At 41.2% G+C, this 21,840-nt stretch overlaps 1 protein-coding gene across 1 annotated transcript in view; it reads left to right on the forward strand.

The window, feature by feature from the left end:
* The window catches only part of LOC112572089 (tetratricopeptide repeat protein 41-like), a 60,506-nt gene extending 38,679 nt beyond the window's left edge, over positions 1-21,827 (forward strand). Inside the window, exons 15-20 of the mRNA XM_025251617.1 lie at positions 6,403-6,726; positions 6,954-7,107; positions 7,791-7,940; positions 10,597-10,703; positions 17,128-17,223; positions 19,552-21,827. Of these exons, the coding sequence (XP_025107402.1) occupies positions 6,403-6,726; positions 6,954-7,107; positions 7,791-7,940; positions 10,597-10,703; positions 17,128-17,223; positions 19,552-19,577 (857 nt within the window). The 3' untranslated portion in view covers positions 19,578-21,827. The remainder of the gene's footprint in view (positions 1-6,402; positions 6,727-6,953; positions 7,108-7,790; positions 7,941-10,596; positions 10,704-17,127; positions 17,224-19,551) is intronic.
* The last annotated feature ends 13 nt before the right edge of the window (positions 21,828-21,840 follow it).

Here is a 21,840-nt window from a genome sequence, read left to right on the forward strand (position 1 = left end):
GGAGGCACCCGAAAAGGTGTTTTCTGTTATGACTCATCTTTATCATGAATGTCATAAGTTTGAAAAATGGTATTTCGTGCCAGTATGGAGAAAAAACACTATAGTACCGCCACTTTGCCAAGTAAGCAAATTTTCTGTGTATGGCTCTTTATACTTGTTTATTGCTTGATCATCCTTTTAGCTTAAATTAACACAATCTGATAATGTTCACATTATCTGCCTTTCTTTGTAAAAATTTTAGGAAACTAATCCTTTGTGTCCCTCGGCTTCAAGCATAAGTGATAAGCAAAATACAGTTTGCTGCATCTTTCACTCACAAACACACACGTGCATTGCAACTATAAATAGTCTGAGATGTCAAGAAATAACGTATTTGTAAAATGCATTAACCTACCATATTTTATGCAGCCTTCCTCGAAGTAACAACTGCAAATAGTCACTTTGTCTATGTCGAGGTCGGGCGTCGCAAGACTTGCTCTCTCACAGACACACTCGCAATCACACAGACTTTCACGCGCCCGCCGCGAGCAACGAAGCCAACCACTCCTCAGTGGACACAAAACACGCACACGAAGGGACAGTACAACACCAAAGTTTATTGGCGGTCACAAAGTACGACTCGCCAACTTAAAGAAAAAGAAAAGAATCATTACATCTACATCAAAAGTACAACGTGAACGGAGGAGAGCCCCTCCCCTGATACAGAAATTTAAAAAAAAATTACCTAAAATACACAGGCATCAAAGAAACACCCCCCCAGATACACCCCCAGATGCACAGATACACCCCCCAGACAAACTAATGGCGTCCATACACCCCCCAGACAAACTACTGGCGTCCGGCGCGACACCGAGTGTTCACTGTAACAACAAAGCCTGTACCCGCCTCCCAGGCCACCGCCTGATCGGGGACGTTAACAACCGGAAATTGCCTGTGCTCCACCTACTCTTCCACTCTGCCGACACGAGTTGAGTCAACGCTTTCTCACTGCGAGCGCCTCGAGTTGTCTGTCCAGGAACCGGTTGCATTGCTCGGGCGTAGCTAGTCCCCTGCTAGTCCCGACTAAACCCCCTTATACCCGACTAGCTAGTCTCCTCACTTACGCCGGTTGCACTGCTCTGGACTAGCCCTCGCGACTAGCCACGTCCGAACTAGTAACTACGGACTAAGGGGTTTACAAAAACCTTCACGGGTTTCCACGCGAAACGAAATTTTCACGCGGAGATCACTCTAATCTCGAAAATGTCAGATGCAAAAGTGAAAGACAATTGAAAAATAAAACGTCTATGGATTAATAGTGACAGTCGCTGCAAATCAGACGTTGCTCTTGTCAAAATTTCGAACGGACTGCAACTAAAAGAAGCAGCGGGAAAGATGTGGCGAGGACGGTATGTGCCCAGTCGTCGCAGAACGATCAATGCATGAGGTAAATAAACTGTTTAAGTTTTTTGCATGTAAACAAACCACAAACAGTAATGCATAAAAATAGTTTTCTTTGGATAGGTGGAATCAATTGGAAAATAAAGTATCGCTCTGGCTGACACAGGTTGCAATTTGTTATTTTCAGGCAATGAAGAAATGCTCCGCGAGTGATAAACAATGTCCACAATGTAAGCTGCCCTGTACAAAATGAAGTCCACAACCTCAGATTGCAGAGTAGATTGATGCAATCCTAAATTATGTTTGGGTTGCATAATCATGATATGTTTCAATAACATGTTACTCTCAGCTCTTGTTATTTAGTTCCTCTTTGTTTTCTGTATTTGAATTTATTCTTTGTTAGTACTGTTGTGTATTCTTTTATAGTTCATATGTTATTTGTTTTCCATTTCCTTGCATGTTGTCCATGTTTGGTTCTTGTTCTTAAGAGCTAAGAACAGCTCCTTAGGAGGGTATGTGCTTTACAAATTTTGCATTTATCATTATTAATCCAAGTTTCAATGGCGTTGAACACATCAGTTACTAAAAAATATTTAAACGCTCTGTTAATTGATCATTCTTGTCTATTTATAGCCAGTATCATGAATCATGGCAGTTTTTTTAAACAACATTAATAGTTCTTAAATATTAATGTAATTTTTATTTTTTTATATATTTACTTTATATATTATTGTAATTAGTTGGAACTTACTAGCTGTAGTTCTTTTTGTGTTGATTATTTAAACTTTTCATTCTTAAGTCCTCATAGCTGAAATGTGTATTAGATCATGTCACTATTAGTCAGCATTCATGTATTGGTTGATGAATTGGGTGCAACCTGTATGTCTGTTATGCTGCATGGTACCAACATTCTAACATGTTAAATGCACATATTTTTTGAGGGAATAAAAAAAGAAAGTGCAAGAATCCTAAATCCTTGTCTTGAAAAAGGAGTTGACAAACGGGATATATATAAAATCTTTTTTTTTCTTTTTATTTTTGCAATCATTAAAAGTAAATTCTGCCGTACACTATGTATTGGTTTTCATTCTAGTCAACAGCAAGCGAGGAATGTAATGTTACTGCTCTCTCCCCCTATTGAAATGAGCTCAGGACTATTCAATGACAGTTCAAGTGCTCCCTCTCTACTTTATTCAGGTGATAATGAAAATTGTTCAGTTGAAAAGGTGAATCCAGGTACAAACATAATTGTAGTTCATGTAATCTGTTTTTTGCATATTGTGTATTATAAATGAAATATTTTTCAGTATGCAATCGTGTAATTGCCATCTCAGACATGTCCCACAGTTTGTTGGGATGTCGCCAGTTTCAGTAACCATATGCTTTTTATATGAATGAATTGTTAGTCCATTGCCCAACCCCTTTAACCTAGAGGACCAGTGAACCACTTTTGATCTCTCCAAAATGGGTGACCATGCCAGGAGCTAGTGCTCCTGTCGGCATATTTCTGGGGGTCATTGAGACAAGCATACCACTTGACCATGGCAAAGGGGTGGTCCAACAGAGGGAAAAAAAACATGTGCACACTAAAATCTGTAATATACACCTGTAAACGCTAAGAACTACAGTATTTACATGTAGGCTCGAAAACCTACAATGTGTGCATACTGAGCCACACAGATATTTAAAACTAAGACAAAACTATTTTCATTGAAAAAAGCTCTTTTACTGTAAAAAAAAAATTATAAAAATAGAAAATTGCTTGAATTATCTGGCTTCATACAAATTTAAACCACTTTCTAGAAGCACATCTTTTTCCCAGTTGGTACCCTCTTCATTGTAAGCCCTGATAGGGAAAGTGTCACAAAGAATCATACGACTTCCATCATCTGGTCCCTGCTGCAGCACTTGTGGAAATGAAAGTCCCTCTGTGCTGCAACATTCCAGAATCAGGAAAACATACACTGTATTAGTAATAATGAGTGAGTGTGGTGACCATACAAGAAAATCATAAGTTCCAGTAAGGAACATTTGAAGCTGTACCTGGGTAAAATAACTAGGTGTTGTGCTTAGTTTAAAGCTCCCACTGTTTGGGGATGTTCACCATCCAAAATCATCAGCACTTTTGTTTCTACCTTTCATGGTGATGGGACATTTGACCTCCACACATCCCTCCCCACAGTAATCACACCTTCCTATACCATTAACCAAATGCAGGGTAATCATTATTTAAAACTAGTCCTGTGTCGCATATTTGAAACTCTTATGAACTTTTACCAGGACATCTTTATACAAAAGCTTTCAAAATTACTGACAAGGCTGGCTGGTCTACATATATGACAAACACTGCATTGTTGAGGCTGTTATTCATCCAGCCTTCATCTTAAACCTCTAGGAGGACTTATGCTGATCACAAGTTTTGCTTAATCTGATGAAAAGACATGTCTTAATTTAACTTTGAAATTCTGCATACAAATAAATTGTACTTTACCATAAAATATTAAAGCTCTAGGAGAAGGATCTGTGAATAAGGGACTCTTGCTTTGTTCTTGCACTTAAGGCTTGTTGACCTCCATAAAGTTGAACATCATGATTATCAGCATGCTCATCATACAGAATGCTATACTTGTGCAATACTATGCATGCCATGATGATAACTATAGCTCTCTTTGGACTGTACTGCAAATAGGCAAAAAGGAATCATATATTCTGCATCTTTACACAAATGACATGGGCACACAACAACTGCTAAACCTAGAAAATGATTTTAACCAAATTAATAACAAAACTGAACAGTATACGTGAGAAAAAAGCTTAGATGTAAGTGCATAAATATATGTTAATTTATTTCTTTAGGGGAAACATGGCTTGAAAGGTTTGCATGTTATACATGCAAAAGTTTTACTGAAGAGACACATGTGAACACATTCAAACATGCCCATTACTTTCTGCTCTTTGTTATTTGTGCAAAATATAATATATTAATTTATTAACATGTAAGACACTAACTTGAAAAAAAAAACATAAGGCAGTTATTATAATTTTCTCTTCCTTCATGTGGACATAATATTCAAATATAATGTAAAAATATTGTTTCCAAAACTTATGACTCCAATATAATTTAGTATGACATACCTTGATGTTTCTTTAAAAGGCAAGGAAGGCGTGTTTTCAGTACACCGTTGCATCTTCAATTCTTTCTGAGTTTATCCCCTGACTAATCAAGGATGTACTTCATAAGCTCGGTATACAGCTTTGACTCGGTCAAAATCCTGGTGTCATGACTATTTCCAGAATACTTAACAACACAGTTAATTATATTTATGCCACTATCACAAACTAGCTGTACATCTATTGAATGATAACCTTTTTTATTTACAAATTCACGTTCGTGCTCAGACGGTTCCTGTATTTTTACATGAGTGTCATTTACGCACCCAAACACGCTTGGAAATCCAGCGATTGCGTAAAATTATGATTTCTGCATTTTTTCATCCCTCTGGCTAGGTAGTTGATTTATTTAGACGATTTGTAAGAGCCTTAGAAACACGGTGAATTGTTCGAGAAACTGTCGACCTATGCGCGTTGATCGTATCTCCTGAAACTGTTTCAAAACATCCCGAAGAATAGAATCGAAAACGTGACTCCGAAGGCTCGCTTTCGCTGTATTTTGTTATAGTTCACGATAACGATTAACAAGTTTAAGGTCCATTTTGTAAAAGTACATAACTTTCATCTACCAAAAACAAGTTTCACATCGTCATCCTACGTTTCTTCTGTAAAATTTATAAACGAAAACCGAGTTGCTGTGGACGCTCGTAAGTTAGTCACTTGCTAGTCGGCTGCTACGCCAACCCCCTGGTTGGACTAAAGTTACACCCGAGCTGCGGACTAAAATTCGCCTAGTCGGGAGCAATGCAACGGTCGTAAATTTAGTCGGGTACTATACCCCTGCTACGTCCCGACTAAGGCCTTGCGCCCGAGCAATGCAACCGGGTCCAGGGGCTTTGACGGCTCTGACCACAGCAAGTCCCGAGCACAACAGTATCTATAAGCTCCGATCCCAGCCTTCAATATATAGTTCCCATCTAACCCTGGGGCTCCCGCTCTTCTTACGCTAATGGGTCCCCCTGTCTTACTCACGACAGGCCGCACGACAGACCCTAGCTGTCAGTTAGCCCTCAGGCTTACGTTTTTCCCCCCCGAGGTGGGTCTATTACCTCATGACCCGTCGCATGTCGAGAGATGAGCGACCCGCCGGGCACACCAACCCTCTCATGACCCCCACACCTTGACCACCCAAGCAGCAAGCGACACACGACAGTCAGGGTTAAACAAAGCATGACATCTGCTTGTGGCTTGCTCTAGGCGCCTTTCCACTCATCTCGGTCCACACTCTCGCCAAACCTATAGGCATACGCATAAAACGTAAGCCCCAGCAACTGGCATTGTTGGTAATGCACAATGGTACACAACAATTTGAACCACAAGAATTTTTTTTCAGTGAATGATTGAAGATGATCGATTCCCCGATCTTCGAAGGTAGCGCCGCAAGCTGCGCAAACCCGATGTGCGATCACAACCTGTTTTCAGATGGCGAAGATGCTCCTCCATCAGTCCGTGCCCGTGGACACATGACAGTGTTGTTACAGGTGCTCCGGCCCTAACACAGCGCATACGGTTGTATGACCTTCCTCAACAAAGGCACCAGTTCAGTAGGAAGAACCAACCATGTGTGGAGGGCCTGCACAAGTCTAATGCATGTTCACACCCAAAGCAGCTTGGTTGGCAACTTTAGAGTCGATGGAAAACCATCTGTGGCTGTGGCCCTGTCAAAAATTGACCGCGTACCCCTTCGGCACTTAGCTATCATGTTAATGTGAAGTGTATGTAAGGCGTGCTTATTTATTACATATGCAATCTATTTGAACAAAATCAAAATTGGTGTAGCCTACCATGTAATGATCCTAGATAAACACCATGCTTCAGACCTAACTTTTGTTCCATGACAAACTGTTGCAGGAGGAGTACCACTAGAGGACCAAAAAAATGTGTTGGCAGTCCTAGCATGGGGAGTCCATCAGTTTCTACAGGAAGTTGCTGAAGAGATGGGTAGCATGCTCATCCTGACAGCACTTACCTCCTACCTTCAGGCCAGCTTTCCACTACCTGTAGATACTCACTTACTCCTTGCTCATGCTTTGGAGAACCTTGGCAGCTGTCACAGCAAACTTGGCAACACTTTAGGTGCTAGAGACCTCATCAAGCAAGCTCTTTGCTTAATGTTTGATCTTGCTATCATAGGGGATAAATTGACCTGTAGCCAGCAGATCTGCACCCTGAAAGGTATATTGCTGCATGATTTCATGTAAATGTTGTCCACTTGCTTTTTGTATTTAAGAAAGAGTTAAAATTTGAAATACTTTGAAACAAGGTATTAACATCAGCAATATTCCTGTGACTTTATGTATAACCAAGCCCATTCTTAGTCCCTTGTGTATAACATATTTTATAAACAGGTATTTAAGTTATTGAGAAAACTTTCAAGCAAGAAGACATAATTTTGTGACCAGGTGTCTTGTTAGGCCATGAAGCAGAGCTGTGTATAAGTGAGGGAGACATTTTTCAAGGTAGAGAGCTGCTTTCTCAGGCTCTAGACATCCTTTCACATCTGCCTGGTAATCATGCTCTTCGTGCAAGGCTACTGAGTCACCTGGGACGTCTCAGGTGTGTGGCACATACTTCAATATCTTATACCAATTCTGTACATTCTTGAATATTTGGTTTATTTGTTGTGTTATTTTGTGTTCATACAGTTGGAATGTCTCATTTTTATGATAATCAAAAGAGATGTCTCAAGTATGGACATAATTGTTGGGAAGTTGCATTCAGTATACACAGTTGGTGCAAAAGTATGGTGTTTAAACATATTGACCTGACAAGCTCCAATAAAGACGGCCATAATTTACAGTCTTAAACAGTATGTCTTAAACTGTTGTAATCAACAAGAAAATTTTGTCCTTTCAGTTGTAGTTAATCTGTGTCTAAAATAGAGAGAGATGATGATGATGAAGTTTGGCCCACAAGATAAACGAAATTATACAGAAATTTTTTCTTCTAAGTTATTCATTTTTTGTGTGTGACAAATATAGGATTAAAATAGTACCAACCTTTATGTTGTTTGTAGCCACTTTGTACATTGTAAATCCATGTCAAAATGACCAAGCACTAGCTGTCCAAATTACTGATTTTCAAATGCAACAAAGTGTCCAGTTGGTACTTAATTCAATTATGGAATGGGAGAAATTCATGACCAACACTAAGGGAACCAACAGTTTTTTCTCTTGTTTAGTTCTTGTTTCTTGCACAGTGAGATGTATTTAGCAACATGACATTGGTTTTACTGTCAGGTCACAAAAGGGAGAGACAGAGAAGGCAGAAGTCACTTTGAGACATGCCTTGACAATGTTACAGCAATGGCATGGCTCAACACATGCAGCTGTTGCTGATGGACTCCTCTACCTTGCTCGTCATCTCTCCAGTCCTGACTATATCAGGCAGTGAGTAAACCTTTCTCACCTGAGGATTCCAAACATGTCTGTCTGCCTTGCTGCTTTGGATACCCTCATAAAGTAACTAATACTAGCATGTGATTTTCCATTCTAAGTCGTTAATTCAATGAGCTGAGAGGAATGTTATTGACTGGGTTTTGGGCCTCAGTTCATAAGGACCATCAGATCAGGTGTTGAAATAAATAAGTAATATTTTTAAGGTAATACTATGCTAACATGACATTTGCCAAAATATTTCCCTAATTTTCCTTTCTGTCTTATCTCCAAGTGTCATGTAAGGCAGTTTGTATGGCAGTGTTTGTTAGAGTGCACCATTATATCTAACAATAATAATGAACATGAGATTTATGAAGCACATGACCATGATCACTCTTTCAGCACTTGAGAAAAGAAATGGAGAACGTACAAAGGACAGAAGGATGAACAACTATACAGACAAGTAATAAAAGACAAACATACAAAACACAAAGAAAAATCAGGAAACAAAATTAATAGTAAAGATTGGGAGTTTCATGAATCTGCAGAGGAAGACAAGCAGATGAACTAGTCAATCAATGGAAAAAGTAAAAGAAAGGGTTAGAAGGTGGACTAGCAGTGTGTGGATCATTGCTAGGTATAATACTTGTGGAACAGATGCGTTTTTAGTGCATGTTTAAAAGGCTCCATTAGGGTAAGTAGCGGCCCGGTGGCGCAACGGTTAGCGCTGTTAGCGCCTGTCACCAATACAGTGAAGGTTGGCTGCCCTGAGTTCATTTCTCGTCTCGGGCACGCTGTTCTTTCTCTGCACGTGGCATCTGTTTACAGGGCTGGCCGCCCTCCGCCAAGGACGGTCCCAAGCCCGGCTGAAAAAGGAGGAGGGTTGGGTGTGGGGCCAGCACCCCCACCCCGTAAAACAAATCCTTGCTACCGAAACATCGACAACAGTTAAGACTGTAGTCGATGGCCTATGCCCCAGGAGGGGCGAAAGGGCCTAAAAAAAAAAAAAAAAAAAAAAAAAATTAGGGTAAGTGGCGGATATAGCAGGGGTGAGAGAGTTCCACTGCTTTGCAACAGGGTGACTAAAAATCCTGTGACCATATGTGGTTGCTCTGGTAATATAGATTGTTAGTATATGGTCATCAGACAAAAAAGTGGAGTTGTTTAGCTGGATGCCCCCAAGTGTCATCTAAGGCAGTTTTTATGGGGTAGTTTATTACAGTAGGCCATTATGTCTCCCCAGATGCTTCTGTGCTTCCATGGACCAGGCTAGGTCTCTAGGTGTTGTTGATGTTATTCTGGGCTGCTTTGGCTGTGTGTCTGACTGTGCTGGTCATTCTGCAGCTTGGGCTCCACTTTTTAGTTTCCTTTTGTTTGGAAGGGTATGATTAGTGGTCTGTTAGTGTAAAGTAGCGAGAGCGTTTGTTCTTTCTTTGGAAGGGTATGATTAGTGATCTGTTAGCCTCCTATCTTTTTGTTCTTCCATTCTTTGGGTGGAGTTGTGAGGGCTTTTGTTTTTTCCCAACCTGTTTGAGCAGCAGAGCAGAGACATTGTCAAGATTATGGGCTTAGTGGGATTAGTGTGGATTACAAGGGCGTGTGTCTTATCTTCCAAGTTGGGAAACAGTTTGCAGACCCTACAAACATTGCTTTATATTACTTTATCCTAGGACCTAGGGCATCTTTGCCCCTACTTTATAACTATCACTCCAGAGGTAAAATTACATCTGCAGACACCTGTTCTTGAATTCGCCATGTACCATTACCCTCGCTTTATAACCACAGCCCTGACTTCCTTGTCTTCACACTGTACGGCTAGCTTGACATCTTTTCTGAGGACCGCTACGTCTGCTGTATTATTGTAACAGGGTAGATGGGGACTGCTTACTGGATCTCACCACGAGAACAAACACAGCGCCCTCATGGATTCCAAGTCCTTTTACTTTAACGCCAGTCGATGGTTCTTGTTAAGGTCAAAACCCTCCACACCACACACTCGTGCTTGTGATGAAATGTAGCTCTCCCCTCTGCGCTGTCCCCTCACCCAACCTTAACACACGACTTCTCTCCAAAACAACCCCACACCTCCATCCTGTCCCTATTCGACCCCCTCCCGTTCTCCTGTGGTCACAGGGTTGTCACCCGCCCAGTAACTACAACCCATGGCCAAATCTGTACCTATTCCTCTGTGCGTGTGCATGTGTATGTGTTCCATACTACTATATTATGGTTGCCTTTTGGGACTTAAGCATCTTTCAGCCCATCAGCTTAGAGCAGAAGTGCTTTCTTTGAGAAAGTCACTGCCATGTATTTCATGAGAGACTGGATGACTGCTCGTTCTTTTTTTTCAGCATTCACATCATGTGACAAAGGTAATTCTTATCATATTTATGGTGTCTTGATTAAAGCAGGCTAGTCCTTATGAGAAGATATTTATGGTGTCCTGATTAAAACATGCTAGTCCTGCTCTGCCCCTGCATGCACCACTCTATGCACTCTTGTATGGGGTGGGGGAGTGGGTCATTAAACTTTTCTTTTTTGACAATCTAATGATTTTATTTTACATTAATTCTAGTACCTTTCCATTGGCTTTAGCATCTGCTGGGTTATATTTGTTGTTCATGATCATTTTGCTTTCATGACCTCTAACCTTGTTTTGTGTCCACAGACATGGGCACCAGGAAGTGGAAGGACTTTACCGCCAGGCACTTGTGGTACGGGAGAGCTGCTTTGGTAGTAGCCACATAAAGGTGGCAGAGGTGCTTGTAGAACTTGGTGAGAGCCTTAGTATTTTGACAGATTAAACATAGCTTTTCATATGTCATCTTCCCAGTGCTATCACAGTCTGTTAAAATGTCATACATCTTGACAGTCCCTCCCCCAACACTCGAAATAATGAGACAAAGCAGTTAATATGCAGGGCTGTGATGTATTTCTGTGCATATTTTTGTTTCTGGCTATCTTTATGCATATATAGCTATGTGATGTATTTTTGCGTATGTTTTTGTGTCTAGCTATCTTTCTATCTGTGTGATGTATGTAGGTTTTTGTGTCTAGCTATCTTTATTTATAGCGGTCCGGTGGCACAACGGTTAGCGCTGTTAGCGCCTGTCACCAATACAGTGAAGGTTGGCTGCCCTGAGTTCATTTCTCGTCTCGGGCATGCTGTTCTTTCTCTGCACGTGGCATCTGTTTACAGGGCTGGCTGCTCTCCGCCAAGGACGGTCCCAAGCCCGGCTGAAAAAGGAGGAGGGTTGGGCGTGGGGCCAGCACCCCCACCCCGTAAAAACAAATCCTTGCTACTAAAACATCGACAACAGTAAACTGTCGTCGATGGCCTATGCACCAGGAGGTGCGAAGGGCAATAATAATAAATAATAATATCTTTATTTATATATATATCTGTGTGATGTATTTCTGTGTATGTTTTGATTGGCTATCTTTATATATATATATGCTAACAGTTGTATAAGCACTATAGATAGGAGCTTATAAAATTTGTTGATGACACTGCCTTGCTGTCTCTTTTGTATAATAGTAAACATTTTCACAGTGGAACTCTTCCTGACTTTGTCCTCTGGTATGATGAACACTTTCTTGTCTTCAGTGCCTCAAAGATTAAGGAAATGATTTTCGACTTTCGGATGAACAGGGCTGAGGCAATCATTAGCATTATCCATGATGATGCCATCGAGGTAGTTGACTCTTACAAATATCTAGGTACTATCTTCGATAACAAGCTTGAATAGAACATCAACACTGACATGATCCTCCATAAGAGCCAGCAACATCTGTACCTCCTACAGGAACTCAGATCTATCTTCGTCACTCGGTTCTATCAGCCCTTCATTGAAAGTCTCATCACTTTTTCTTTCATCTCTCGGTTCCACATCTTCTCCCTAGAGAACAGGAGTAGTCTTGTCTCTCTTGTAAATATCTGTTCCGAGGTCACCGGAACGAGGCAGAAGGACATGGCAGCCTTTTCTTCTTATTTCTTTTCACCCCCAGTGAAGCATAGGGCCGCAACTACACCACGCCATAGGATCCGGTTCTGGACATCCCTTTCCAGTTAGGACCATGTCATGCCAGATGCCTCTGCCTCTCTGTGGACCAATTTCCTCCACATCTGTCTGGGTCTCCCAACCATGTGCCTACCCTGTGGGTTCCAGCCCAGAGCTTGTCTTGATAAATTGTCTGCCAGCTTTCGCAGGGTGTGACTAATCCAACTCCACCTCCACTTCTTGATGTCTTGGCTGGCAGGTTTATGGTTGGTTCTTTCCCACAGGTCTGTTGTAGAGATCTTCTCTGGCAGTCTGATGTTGAGGATGTGGCGCAAACATCTGTTGACAAATGTGTGAATCTTGTTGGTGATGGTATTTGTCACACACCATGTCTCAGATCCATATAGAAGGACTGACATTATGTTTGCTTTGAAGATGCGGATCTTAGTGTGTATAGATAAAGCCTTGGAGTTCCAGATCAGTTGCATGGTGTGGAATGCGAGCCTGGCTTTATTTATTTGGCTTCTTACATCTTCATCTGCACCTCCATCTTTGCTGACTATGCTGCCAAGGTAGGTGAAATGGTCAGACTCTGTAATACATTCCCCACGTAGTTGGAGTGGAGGTTCTTGCTTGTTGTTGACCCGCATTACCTCTGTCTTCTTGATGTTCTTAGGCCCATCATCGCTGCTTCTTCTGAGAGCCGAGTGAGCTTTGTCTGTGCGTGTTGCTGCTTGTGGGACAACAGGCTGATGTCATCCACAAAGTCAAGATCTTCAAGTTGCCTGGCAAAGGTCCACTGAACGCCCGTGTTGCTGATAGAGGTTGTTCTTCTCATGATCTAGTCTATAACGATCAGGAAGATTGTAGGTGAGAGCATACAACCTAGCCTCACTCCAGTCCTCACTGCGAGGCGTCTGCTTTCCGTTGTGGATCACCTGGCATGTCGAATCCTCATACAGCTGCTGGATGATGGCAGTGAACTTTGGTGGAAATCCGTACTGCTGTATCAGCTTCCAGATAGTTTCCCTGTCTAGGGAGTCAAAAGCCTTCTCAAAATCCATAAATGTTATGTAGAGTAGTGACTGCCATTCGATGGACTGTTCAATGATATTTTGTATGGTCTGTGCATGATTTACCCTGCCGAAAGCCTGCCTATTCTTGGCTCACTCTCTTATCTAGGGCATTCTTGTCTCTCCAGAATGATTCTGGTCAGCACCTTGCCGTGGATGGACAAAATCTTAATCTCACCCCAGTTGCTGAACTGTGTCAGGTCACCTTTTTTTGGGTACTAGATAGCCAAGCTTCCAGTCTGCTGGAACTTGCTCCTGCTCCCAAATTTTCTGCAGCAAGGGATGTAGTCAACTAGAGCTGCTAACAACTCCGTTGCCTCTTGCACTCTTCTTTACTTCTCAGTTCATCTCTCAAATACTTTGCTCTGAGCTCTTCGGTGTCCAGTCACTTAATCCCCAGACACTTCATCCCCGACACTTCATCCCCTAGACTTTTAATCCCTAAGCACTTAATCCCGACACTTAATCCCCGACACTTCATCCCAGACACTTAATCCCAAACACTTAATCCTTTATAAATCAAGTGCAACCTATAATAGATTGTTGGATGCAGTTAGAGAGCTAATGCCTAATGCAGCTCCAGAGACTATAGTAACAGACTGAGAAAGCTGCGATTACCGCTTTTCGAGAGAAGTTTCAGTCATGTAGAGTAACGGGCTGTTACGTGACCTACATTGGCTTCCTGTGGAGAAGAGAATTGAGCACAAAGTGTTAACTTTGACATATGGCTGTCTTCACGACCTTGCGCCTGTCTATCTACAAGAACTCATTCACTGTTACCAACCCCAGCGGAACCTTCGTTCAGCAGCACACTTCAGACTTGAACGACCGAGTGTTCAGTCAGGGAATACTAACAAGAAGACTGCGGGTTTCAGATCCTTCTCCAATGTAGCCCCGCTTCTGTGGAACTCGCTTCCCCTCTCGACCAAGGAGTCTGTTAGTCTTGCATCTTTCAAGAAAAATCGTAAGACTCACTTGTTTAAACTTATTTGAAGTTATCATTTGACCTGCAGTTTGGTGGCTGCTGGGATCACCGCGCATTGAGCGCATCTTTGTGATGCGGATACTAGCGCGTTATAAAACTACATCATCATCATCATCATCATCATCATCATCATCATCATCATCATACTGTCACTTAAGTCACGTGGTATTACACACTGAACTGGGGATGAGAAGTGACGATGACGAAGACGACGAGTGACGTGGAATGGTCAGATGCCTCCCAGCACTTGCCTATGTACGTGAGGAAGACATTGTCGATTCCTTCGAATTGCTTGCAGAGTCAATGCCACAACATGATCGCATGCAGGAACTTCTATCCTACTTCGAGCATACATATATACTGTATATATTGTTAAAGAACATTACATTTACTAGCTTATATGAACTTTAACTAATGTTGTAGATGTTCAAATGACGTTGAAGTTAATAGCATGGTTTGAATTTTAATTTCAATGAAATTTTTCGCTGACTTCATAATTTTTTTAGTTAAGGATTTAGTTTAGGGATTAAGTGTCTGAGGATGAAGTGCTTAGGGATTAAAAGTCTAGGGCAGCGGTTCTCAACCTGTGGGTCGCGACCCCCTGGGGGGTCGCGACGTGCCTACAAGGGGGTCGCGAAGGTGGTCATTTTTTAAAAAAAGTTTCTTATACTGGTATTAGTGGAATTAGTTTACATTGTGTAACCGAGTGGTGCGGGGGCTCAAACTCCAAATCTCTTCTTCCTATTCAAGTACACTGTCTCGGCATGCAGTGACTTCTCACTTCCAAAACTCAAAACACAATCTCCCTCTCAACAATTAAGCCTCCAATCTCCCTCCTCTCGCCTTTTGCCCTCTTTCTCCCCCAATCTCTCATCGCTGACTCCCCTATATTACACCACCATATTACAAACAACTGACAAGATGAATGCTTTCGTCCGAAACATTTCGTTGTGGACGCAAAAGATACGCCAAGAAAATATTTTTGATATGTTTCCGTGCTTGTGTAAGTGCAAGGCTGACAACTTGAATCTTGATCAGGTGAAGAATGTAATTATTGCCCATCTAAACGGACTTGCAAGAAAGGTTTCAGCATTATTTCGCTGAAATTGATGTGACTAAATACGATTGGATTCGTAATCCATTTCTGGCTGATCCTAGCACAAGCGGGTTGTCCACGCAAGAAGAAGAGCAGCTCATCGACCTTTCGAGTGACCAATCCCTGAAAATGGTCTTCCAAACAACACCAGTGCCAACATTCTGGATTAGCATCAACGGTGAATATCCTCTCCTTTCTGAGAAAGCAATGAAAGTTCTGCTGCCATTTTCAACTTCATATATGTGTGAGCAAGGATTTTCAGCATTGGCAGCACTGAAGTCGAAATACAGAAATCGTGTGGACGCAGAGGCTGAGCTGCGAATAGCAGTGGGTACGAACATCGCACACAGGTTCGCTTCTCTATGCAACAGCAAGCAGGCTCAACCTTCTCATTAATCAAAGTGAGTGTCCAATAAAATAATATTTATTAGCTTTAGTAAAATTTCATTAACAGTTATACTTCTTGCAGATACGAACTTTGTTCTTCCGTTGTTGAATTGCATTGATTTCCTCGACGCGGCGTTCGAGGTTAGCTAAAGCTGCCCCCCCCCCCCCCCCGCTCTTCCACCGACCTAGCCGGCTAAGGGGGGTCGCGGACGTACCGGTGTTCGTCAGGGGGGTCGCCACTTGTAAAAGGTTGAGAACCGCTGGTCTAGGGGATTAAGTGACTGGGAACCGAGCTCTTCTTTGTCCTGCTGGTCTTGACACTGGTCGATCTTCTGCTGCAGCTCTTTCCTTTCCTCTATTTTTTTCCAGGTTCCTGAAGTCAGCCATTCTTTGTGCTGTTTCTCTTTCTTTCCCAAAATGCATCTAAGTCAATTCTTCGTTTCTTGGGCTCTCCGAAAGGATTCCTTGGTTATTGAACTAACAGCAAAATACACTTCTATGTTAAAATAAAAGTTAGAAATTGTCTTAAAATATATTTTAATCGAGGTACTCCACGGCGATCGGTTCTGATTTCCACAGGAAAATGACGAAATTCAAACGCTGTTTTGGTATTGTTTCCCTGTAAGAACCCCATTGCATTATACCTTGCTAGAAAGCCCGGAGTCTGTATTTTCAATCTGTTTAACGACTGATTGAAATATTAACCAATCAAAAGATCACTAATCTCCTGTGGAATGCGGCGTCCCTCGTTCTCAAACACTGGTTTCCTCCCAAGACGAAAATCAAGAATGAAGTCCATCGAAGAAAGATTGAGAGACGCCACTACGTAGGGATAAATATTTCTTCTTCCCTTTTTCGGTTTTTTTAATAGTTTTTTTTTTATTACTAACATGCCGATTTCCTGCACTGTGGGCAGAAGCTTCGCGGGCCGTAGGTAGGGCATCCCTGGTACATGTACACCGGATCGTCTGTCCAGTCAGCTAAGTGACGGTGAAGGCTCGATAGCTCATGGGCAGTAGGGTTTAAACGTCTTATTTATCTTGTGTTTTATCTTTCCTTTCTCCCAATCGTTCCATTTCTTTCACGTTAAGCATTAAATGTGTTAACCGTTGGCCGGACCTTTTTGTTGAAAAAGGTGGAAGAGTGCGGCAAGATGGTTTACATGTATACATAGATGTTTACACGCGCTTGCACACATTCGTAACACACCCTTCCCAAAACGTTACAGAGGAAGGCGTCACACATCCTCTGTATTCCTGGTTACTCTTACTGTCTCTGATCACGTGTTGGCATGTGAGCTTTCTCTCTTACTAATTCTGATCATGTGTTGGCACGTGAGTTTTCACTCTTGCTGTCTGGCTGTAGGTACGCGATGCCTGTATGCAGAACCAATTGTCACCGCAATTCATTCATTCCACATGCAGTTCACTTGATAAACTTTACTGGCTGTGATCTTGTACTAACCTGAGGTCACCCACTGTATCTGCTGTTGTTAGGAATGTGTGTGTGGGAGTTTGTGTGCGTGAAAGAGACACTATTTCAGCATGTACATTTATATTGTCTCTTTTATATCATGTATGTGTATATATTATTGCTAGTACAAGTACTACTTTGAATTGCTCCTGGGGATCAGTAAAGTTGCATTGTATATGTGCAGGCAGTCTGCTGGTAAATGTGGAAGGCAGTCAGCAAGCTAAGATGGAAGCAAAAAATCTTTTACAGAGATCTCTGGATATTAGCATCACAACCCTAGGTAACTCAGTTGGCTGGTAGATATGATTCTCTGTCTACCAGTGACATGCCTGTCTATCTTTTATACCTGTGACATGTACAGTACAACCCTAGGTAACTGAACATTAGCTGGTATATGTGATTATATGTGTATCTCACCAGTGACAGGCCTATGTATTTCTATACCTGTGATGTGTATACAACCCAGAGTGGCCTTGGAGACTGGCGGGAAGTTAGTGAAAGAACATCCAGGAGAAATAGCACAAGAAATTTGTCAGGCACCAACAGAGTCTAAGTATGATTGGAGTTCTGAGATCTTGCCAGTGCAATAGTCACGGGCAGTAACATTACCGTGCAAAATCCATCCATTCAATTGCAGATGTCAAACATTTTCATGGAAGAGGTGCAGTTCATTATTTTACATATAGGTAGACAGAACTCACCCAACAGTTACATTATGCAAAATCTGGTGATACAGTAACTATTTTACTGAGTAGTTTTCAACAAGCTTTGATGGCTACTTCTGATTTTTTCAGTCATCAAAAAGTGCTCCTAGGCCTTTTGAAAGACTTGTAACATTAATAATGTCAGGTTTCTGGCTGATGTATTGCTCAACTTTCATTCCAAATTGGGTCAGAATCACAGTTTTCAGCATCTGCTGGTTCATTTTCTAGTTTTGCATGTTTCAGCATTGAAGCTGTTTGTTGTTGGCCAGTGCCCATAAAACACAAGGTCTTATGCATCTCTGTAGTCATGTTAAGGATACAATTTCATGATAGCAAGTTCTACTTTCTTACCACAGAAGGTTGATGCTTACAAGGGTCACCCATATTTATTTGTTTCTTGCATAGAAGCTGAGAGTCTAGTATATGAGTTAGATTTGGGTTAATGAACCTTTTCCATCAAACTGTAGTTTACTAGGGTGATGCTGTTATTGCTGAGGTTTTGGCAAAAAATCTGTGCATTGGACAGTTGTCCACACATCTTCAAGCATAATATGCTTCCAATGTCTGACATGAAAAGTCAACTATAGCTGCTAACAACTAAATGCTTTCTTGCACCTTTCAACTTGATCATTCAACACCTGCATCGTTGCCTTGCAAAAATTGGTACTCCCTCTAGTGATTCCTTCTCTTTCATAGATGGCTAATAGACCTTTTCTATCCAGAAGCTAATGTAGGACAGGATGTGGGATAAAAACAATGAGTATGTCATCAACTCATTGTTTTCTCTGCTTTCTATGGATCTGTTAGTTTCGGTTTCTTTTTCATGTAAAAGGTAGCACCAAAAGGCCTGCAGCAGAGGCAATGCATCGGTAAATTGTACAGCATCTGGGTTATTTCCCTTAAAACTGCTCTGTCATCAGTCACAAAGGACCCTTGTGTCCTGTTAAAAATACAGAAAAACCAGTTAAGGTTTTGAACTGCCAAACCAGAATGGTATTTGGTGGCATTTATTGAGTGACTGGATACAGATAAGTTAGCAACTTTACTTTTACCAAATCAGCGAGGCAGATTTTCTTAGACTTAATGTGGCACATAATCTTCAGTGGATGGCACAAGTTGTTTAAAAGAACTGACATTTTGCATGAACAAAGTAATTGTATTTTAAGTTTTTCATTTCTCTGTTGCCATATTATACCAACACTACCCAGCCCCCTCTATGCCCTGACCTTGACAGTATATCTATGTGTGGTGAGAGACTCAAGTTCCAGCCTAAGCCCTACTACATCCATCTCTCTCCCTAACTACCCTCATCACCCACTCACCCCACAAAACCAAGAGGTGAGCACCATGCATGAGCTAATTCTTGTTGTGTGTGCATCTTAAACTTCAACCTCCAATAAGTTGCCCAGGTTAACAACAGGTCATCCAGTGTAGGTCAAGAGTATAAAGGAATAAAGAACATTGGCGCCCACTGCTTTTGTTGGACAGATTAACTGTTTGTTTCTTTGATAGTACATCTCCAGTTTAAGCTGTTCTATTAAGTTATCATTAATATTTGCTACATAAAATTCTTTTAATACCTTTTCTGAATTTCAGAAGACTGTAAATTCCAGTTAACATTGATATTAAATTTTAGCAGTACTCGGGCTCAAGATTTGAAAATGATTAACCCCAAGCATCACCATTTCTGCATGAGGTCAGATCAGATTACCCTGAGTAATGTTCAGTGCTAATTGTTTCTACATAAATTTTTGAGCCCAAACCCATACTCAGTATTAGAGTCAAGAAAGTGAAAGCATTTTGTAAAATGAACTTTTAATTTTGCATTGGTTTGTGTGTCAGTATGTTATTTGCATTTATGCATGAGCATACAATATTTCACAGACGTTTTTCAATTATGATAGGTGCTGATAATCCCAAGGCACACTAGCAATACAAGAGAGTTGCGACAAGTGGATGGGCTGCTATATGTAAACAGTCTTGGCCCACAGAGACCACACAGTTTAACATATTCTCAGCACAGACTGTTACATAATGCAGGAAACACAAGAAGCGGATATATGGGGAAACGCTTGCTCAAAACCTGGTCATTTAGTAAATTATCTCAAAGTCATGAAGGTAACAGTCTTTTAGCCTGGTCTCACTTGCCTGCTGCAGAAAGTCATTTAACTGACCCTGCTTTGTTTTCACAAAACAAGACTGGGCCTAGATCTACAGTTTCTTCGGCTCTGTCCGAAGTTAGAGTGGCCAGGTGTCGCACATCTAGAGGAGAATCCAAAAAATGTATGGTGTAGCTCAGAAGATGTGGTGATAATGGAGAAAAACAGTCCGAAGGAGTGAAGAACCCTGCAGACAGCTAATGGTCTCCCTGCAGCTGGGCCAGCAAGCTTTAGAAAGTCAGGAAAATGGTCAGCTCTTGCCACATCTCCAGAACTTTGGTCAGCTGAGGGATAGGGATAATTATGAAAAGCAGTGCATATGTACCTTTAACTACTTCTGCAAAGCAAGATGTTTCTACACTCAGGCAGGTGGCAGTGCGACCTTTCAGTGCTCCTAAGAAACTTTTCCAGAAGTATGATGGTGCTAATAATAGCATAGTTGAAGATAAAAGTCTTACATGTTTTTATGATCTTCATAGTCAAAAACACAGATCTGGAATGCTAAAGAGATGTCTTCTGGTGCAAAGGGTAGAAAGTTGTCTTCACATGCTTGGAGTGCAGACAGTATGCCATCTAGTCGGGGACACAGTGTCAGGTGCCACACCCCTCATCCTCACAGCATCATTGTTAGCAGCAGCACATCTGTGCAGGGTCCTAACTCCCATTTGCTGTCTCTGCTAGGACCGCCTCCTTATGTCTGCAGCGCCCATACCATATGTCATCATCGTTCTGCTTGCTATCATGTGCCAGGGCGCTACAGTACCTCTTCAGACCGGTCAGTAAAGGTCTACAGTACTTTTAACACTTTGCCAGGACAGAAAAATTGGAGTGTTGTCTTATGTAAAAGAACAAATCTCTTCAGCAATCATCCCTGACTTCCCTGGCATAGCATACATCAGGGGTGCCCAACCTATGGCCCATGGGCCACATTCGGCCCACGAAGGTGCCTCATCTGGCCCACTCATTTTAACCAGACACAACATGATTTCATTTTTAACATCATGATTCTTGCAAAACTGCCATGTTCTGGCCCGCAAGATTTTATATCATGTCTAGTGTGGCCCTCAGGCAAGAAAAGGTTGGGCACCAATGCCGTACAAGCTGTCTGTGTTTATAAAGAAAAACACAAAAAGAAAACAAATGCAAAAGGTAAAGATACCAGAGCTGCCTCCACAATAGCTACTGATGAAAACATATACTATTAATTTACAAATCAGGTAAAATCAAATGGTTTCTGTCTCGATGTGTGCTGAGGTTTCTTCCAACACCTTGTTTATTGACAGAGCTTTCTTTCATTCGAACATTTCTTGTTACTTCCTGTATTTATCTTTTGTATTTTGGCCTTTTATATGGTATGTAGCATGGGAGTTCTATGCCTGGAGCTTCATTTCACTGGTTTACATGTTTTATCACCCTCTTTCAGTGGTTTTTATGAATTATTATTTTGAGGATGACAACAACTTCATCTCCTTTAGGTGTTTTCTTGAGGGCCTACTGCTACAGTAGCCCTGGACTTAAACTGCAAGGTCAGCATGAGTAGTCTTTTTTAATAATCACAAATAGCACATTTGTAGAGTACCTTTATCCAGCAGCAGCCAGACTCAAGGCGCTTAAAATATAAACACATAAGAATAATAATGGTCAAAAAACAGTTCATTGTTTTTAAGGTGAATGATTTTAATGATTTTTTAGAAATATTTTTATCGTAAATTTCTTGTAGACAGTAATATTGTAGATGTTACCAACAAAATGGACCATTTTGCTATACTACTGCACTTAAAATGTATTTGTTTTCACTTTTACATTTTTTTATTTCTTTGAGTTTTGCATTTTCTGTCAGTCACTGTTTTTGTAAGAATTTTTTTTTTTTATTGTTTTCTTTAGTGTTTGTAGGAGCATGATGTTTCCAGTTAATAAAATTGACTTTCCATATAATTTGCTTGTGTATTTCCATTTTTAGGATTTTTGCTTTGGATTTTGGAATTAACTTTGCAGAGCTCATTAAATACATTAAAATCCTATTTATATTCAGTG

The sequence above is a fragment of the Pomacea canaliculata genome, linkage group LG9, assembly GCF_003073045.1.
Source record: "Pomacea canaliculata isolate SZHN2017 linkage group LG9, ASM307304v1, whole genome shotgun sequence".
Lineage (NCBI taxonomy): Eukaryota > Metazoa > Mollusca > Gastropoda > Architaenioglossa > Ampullariidae > Pomacea > Pomacea canaliculata.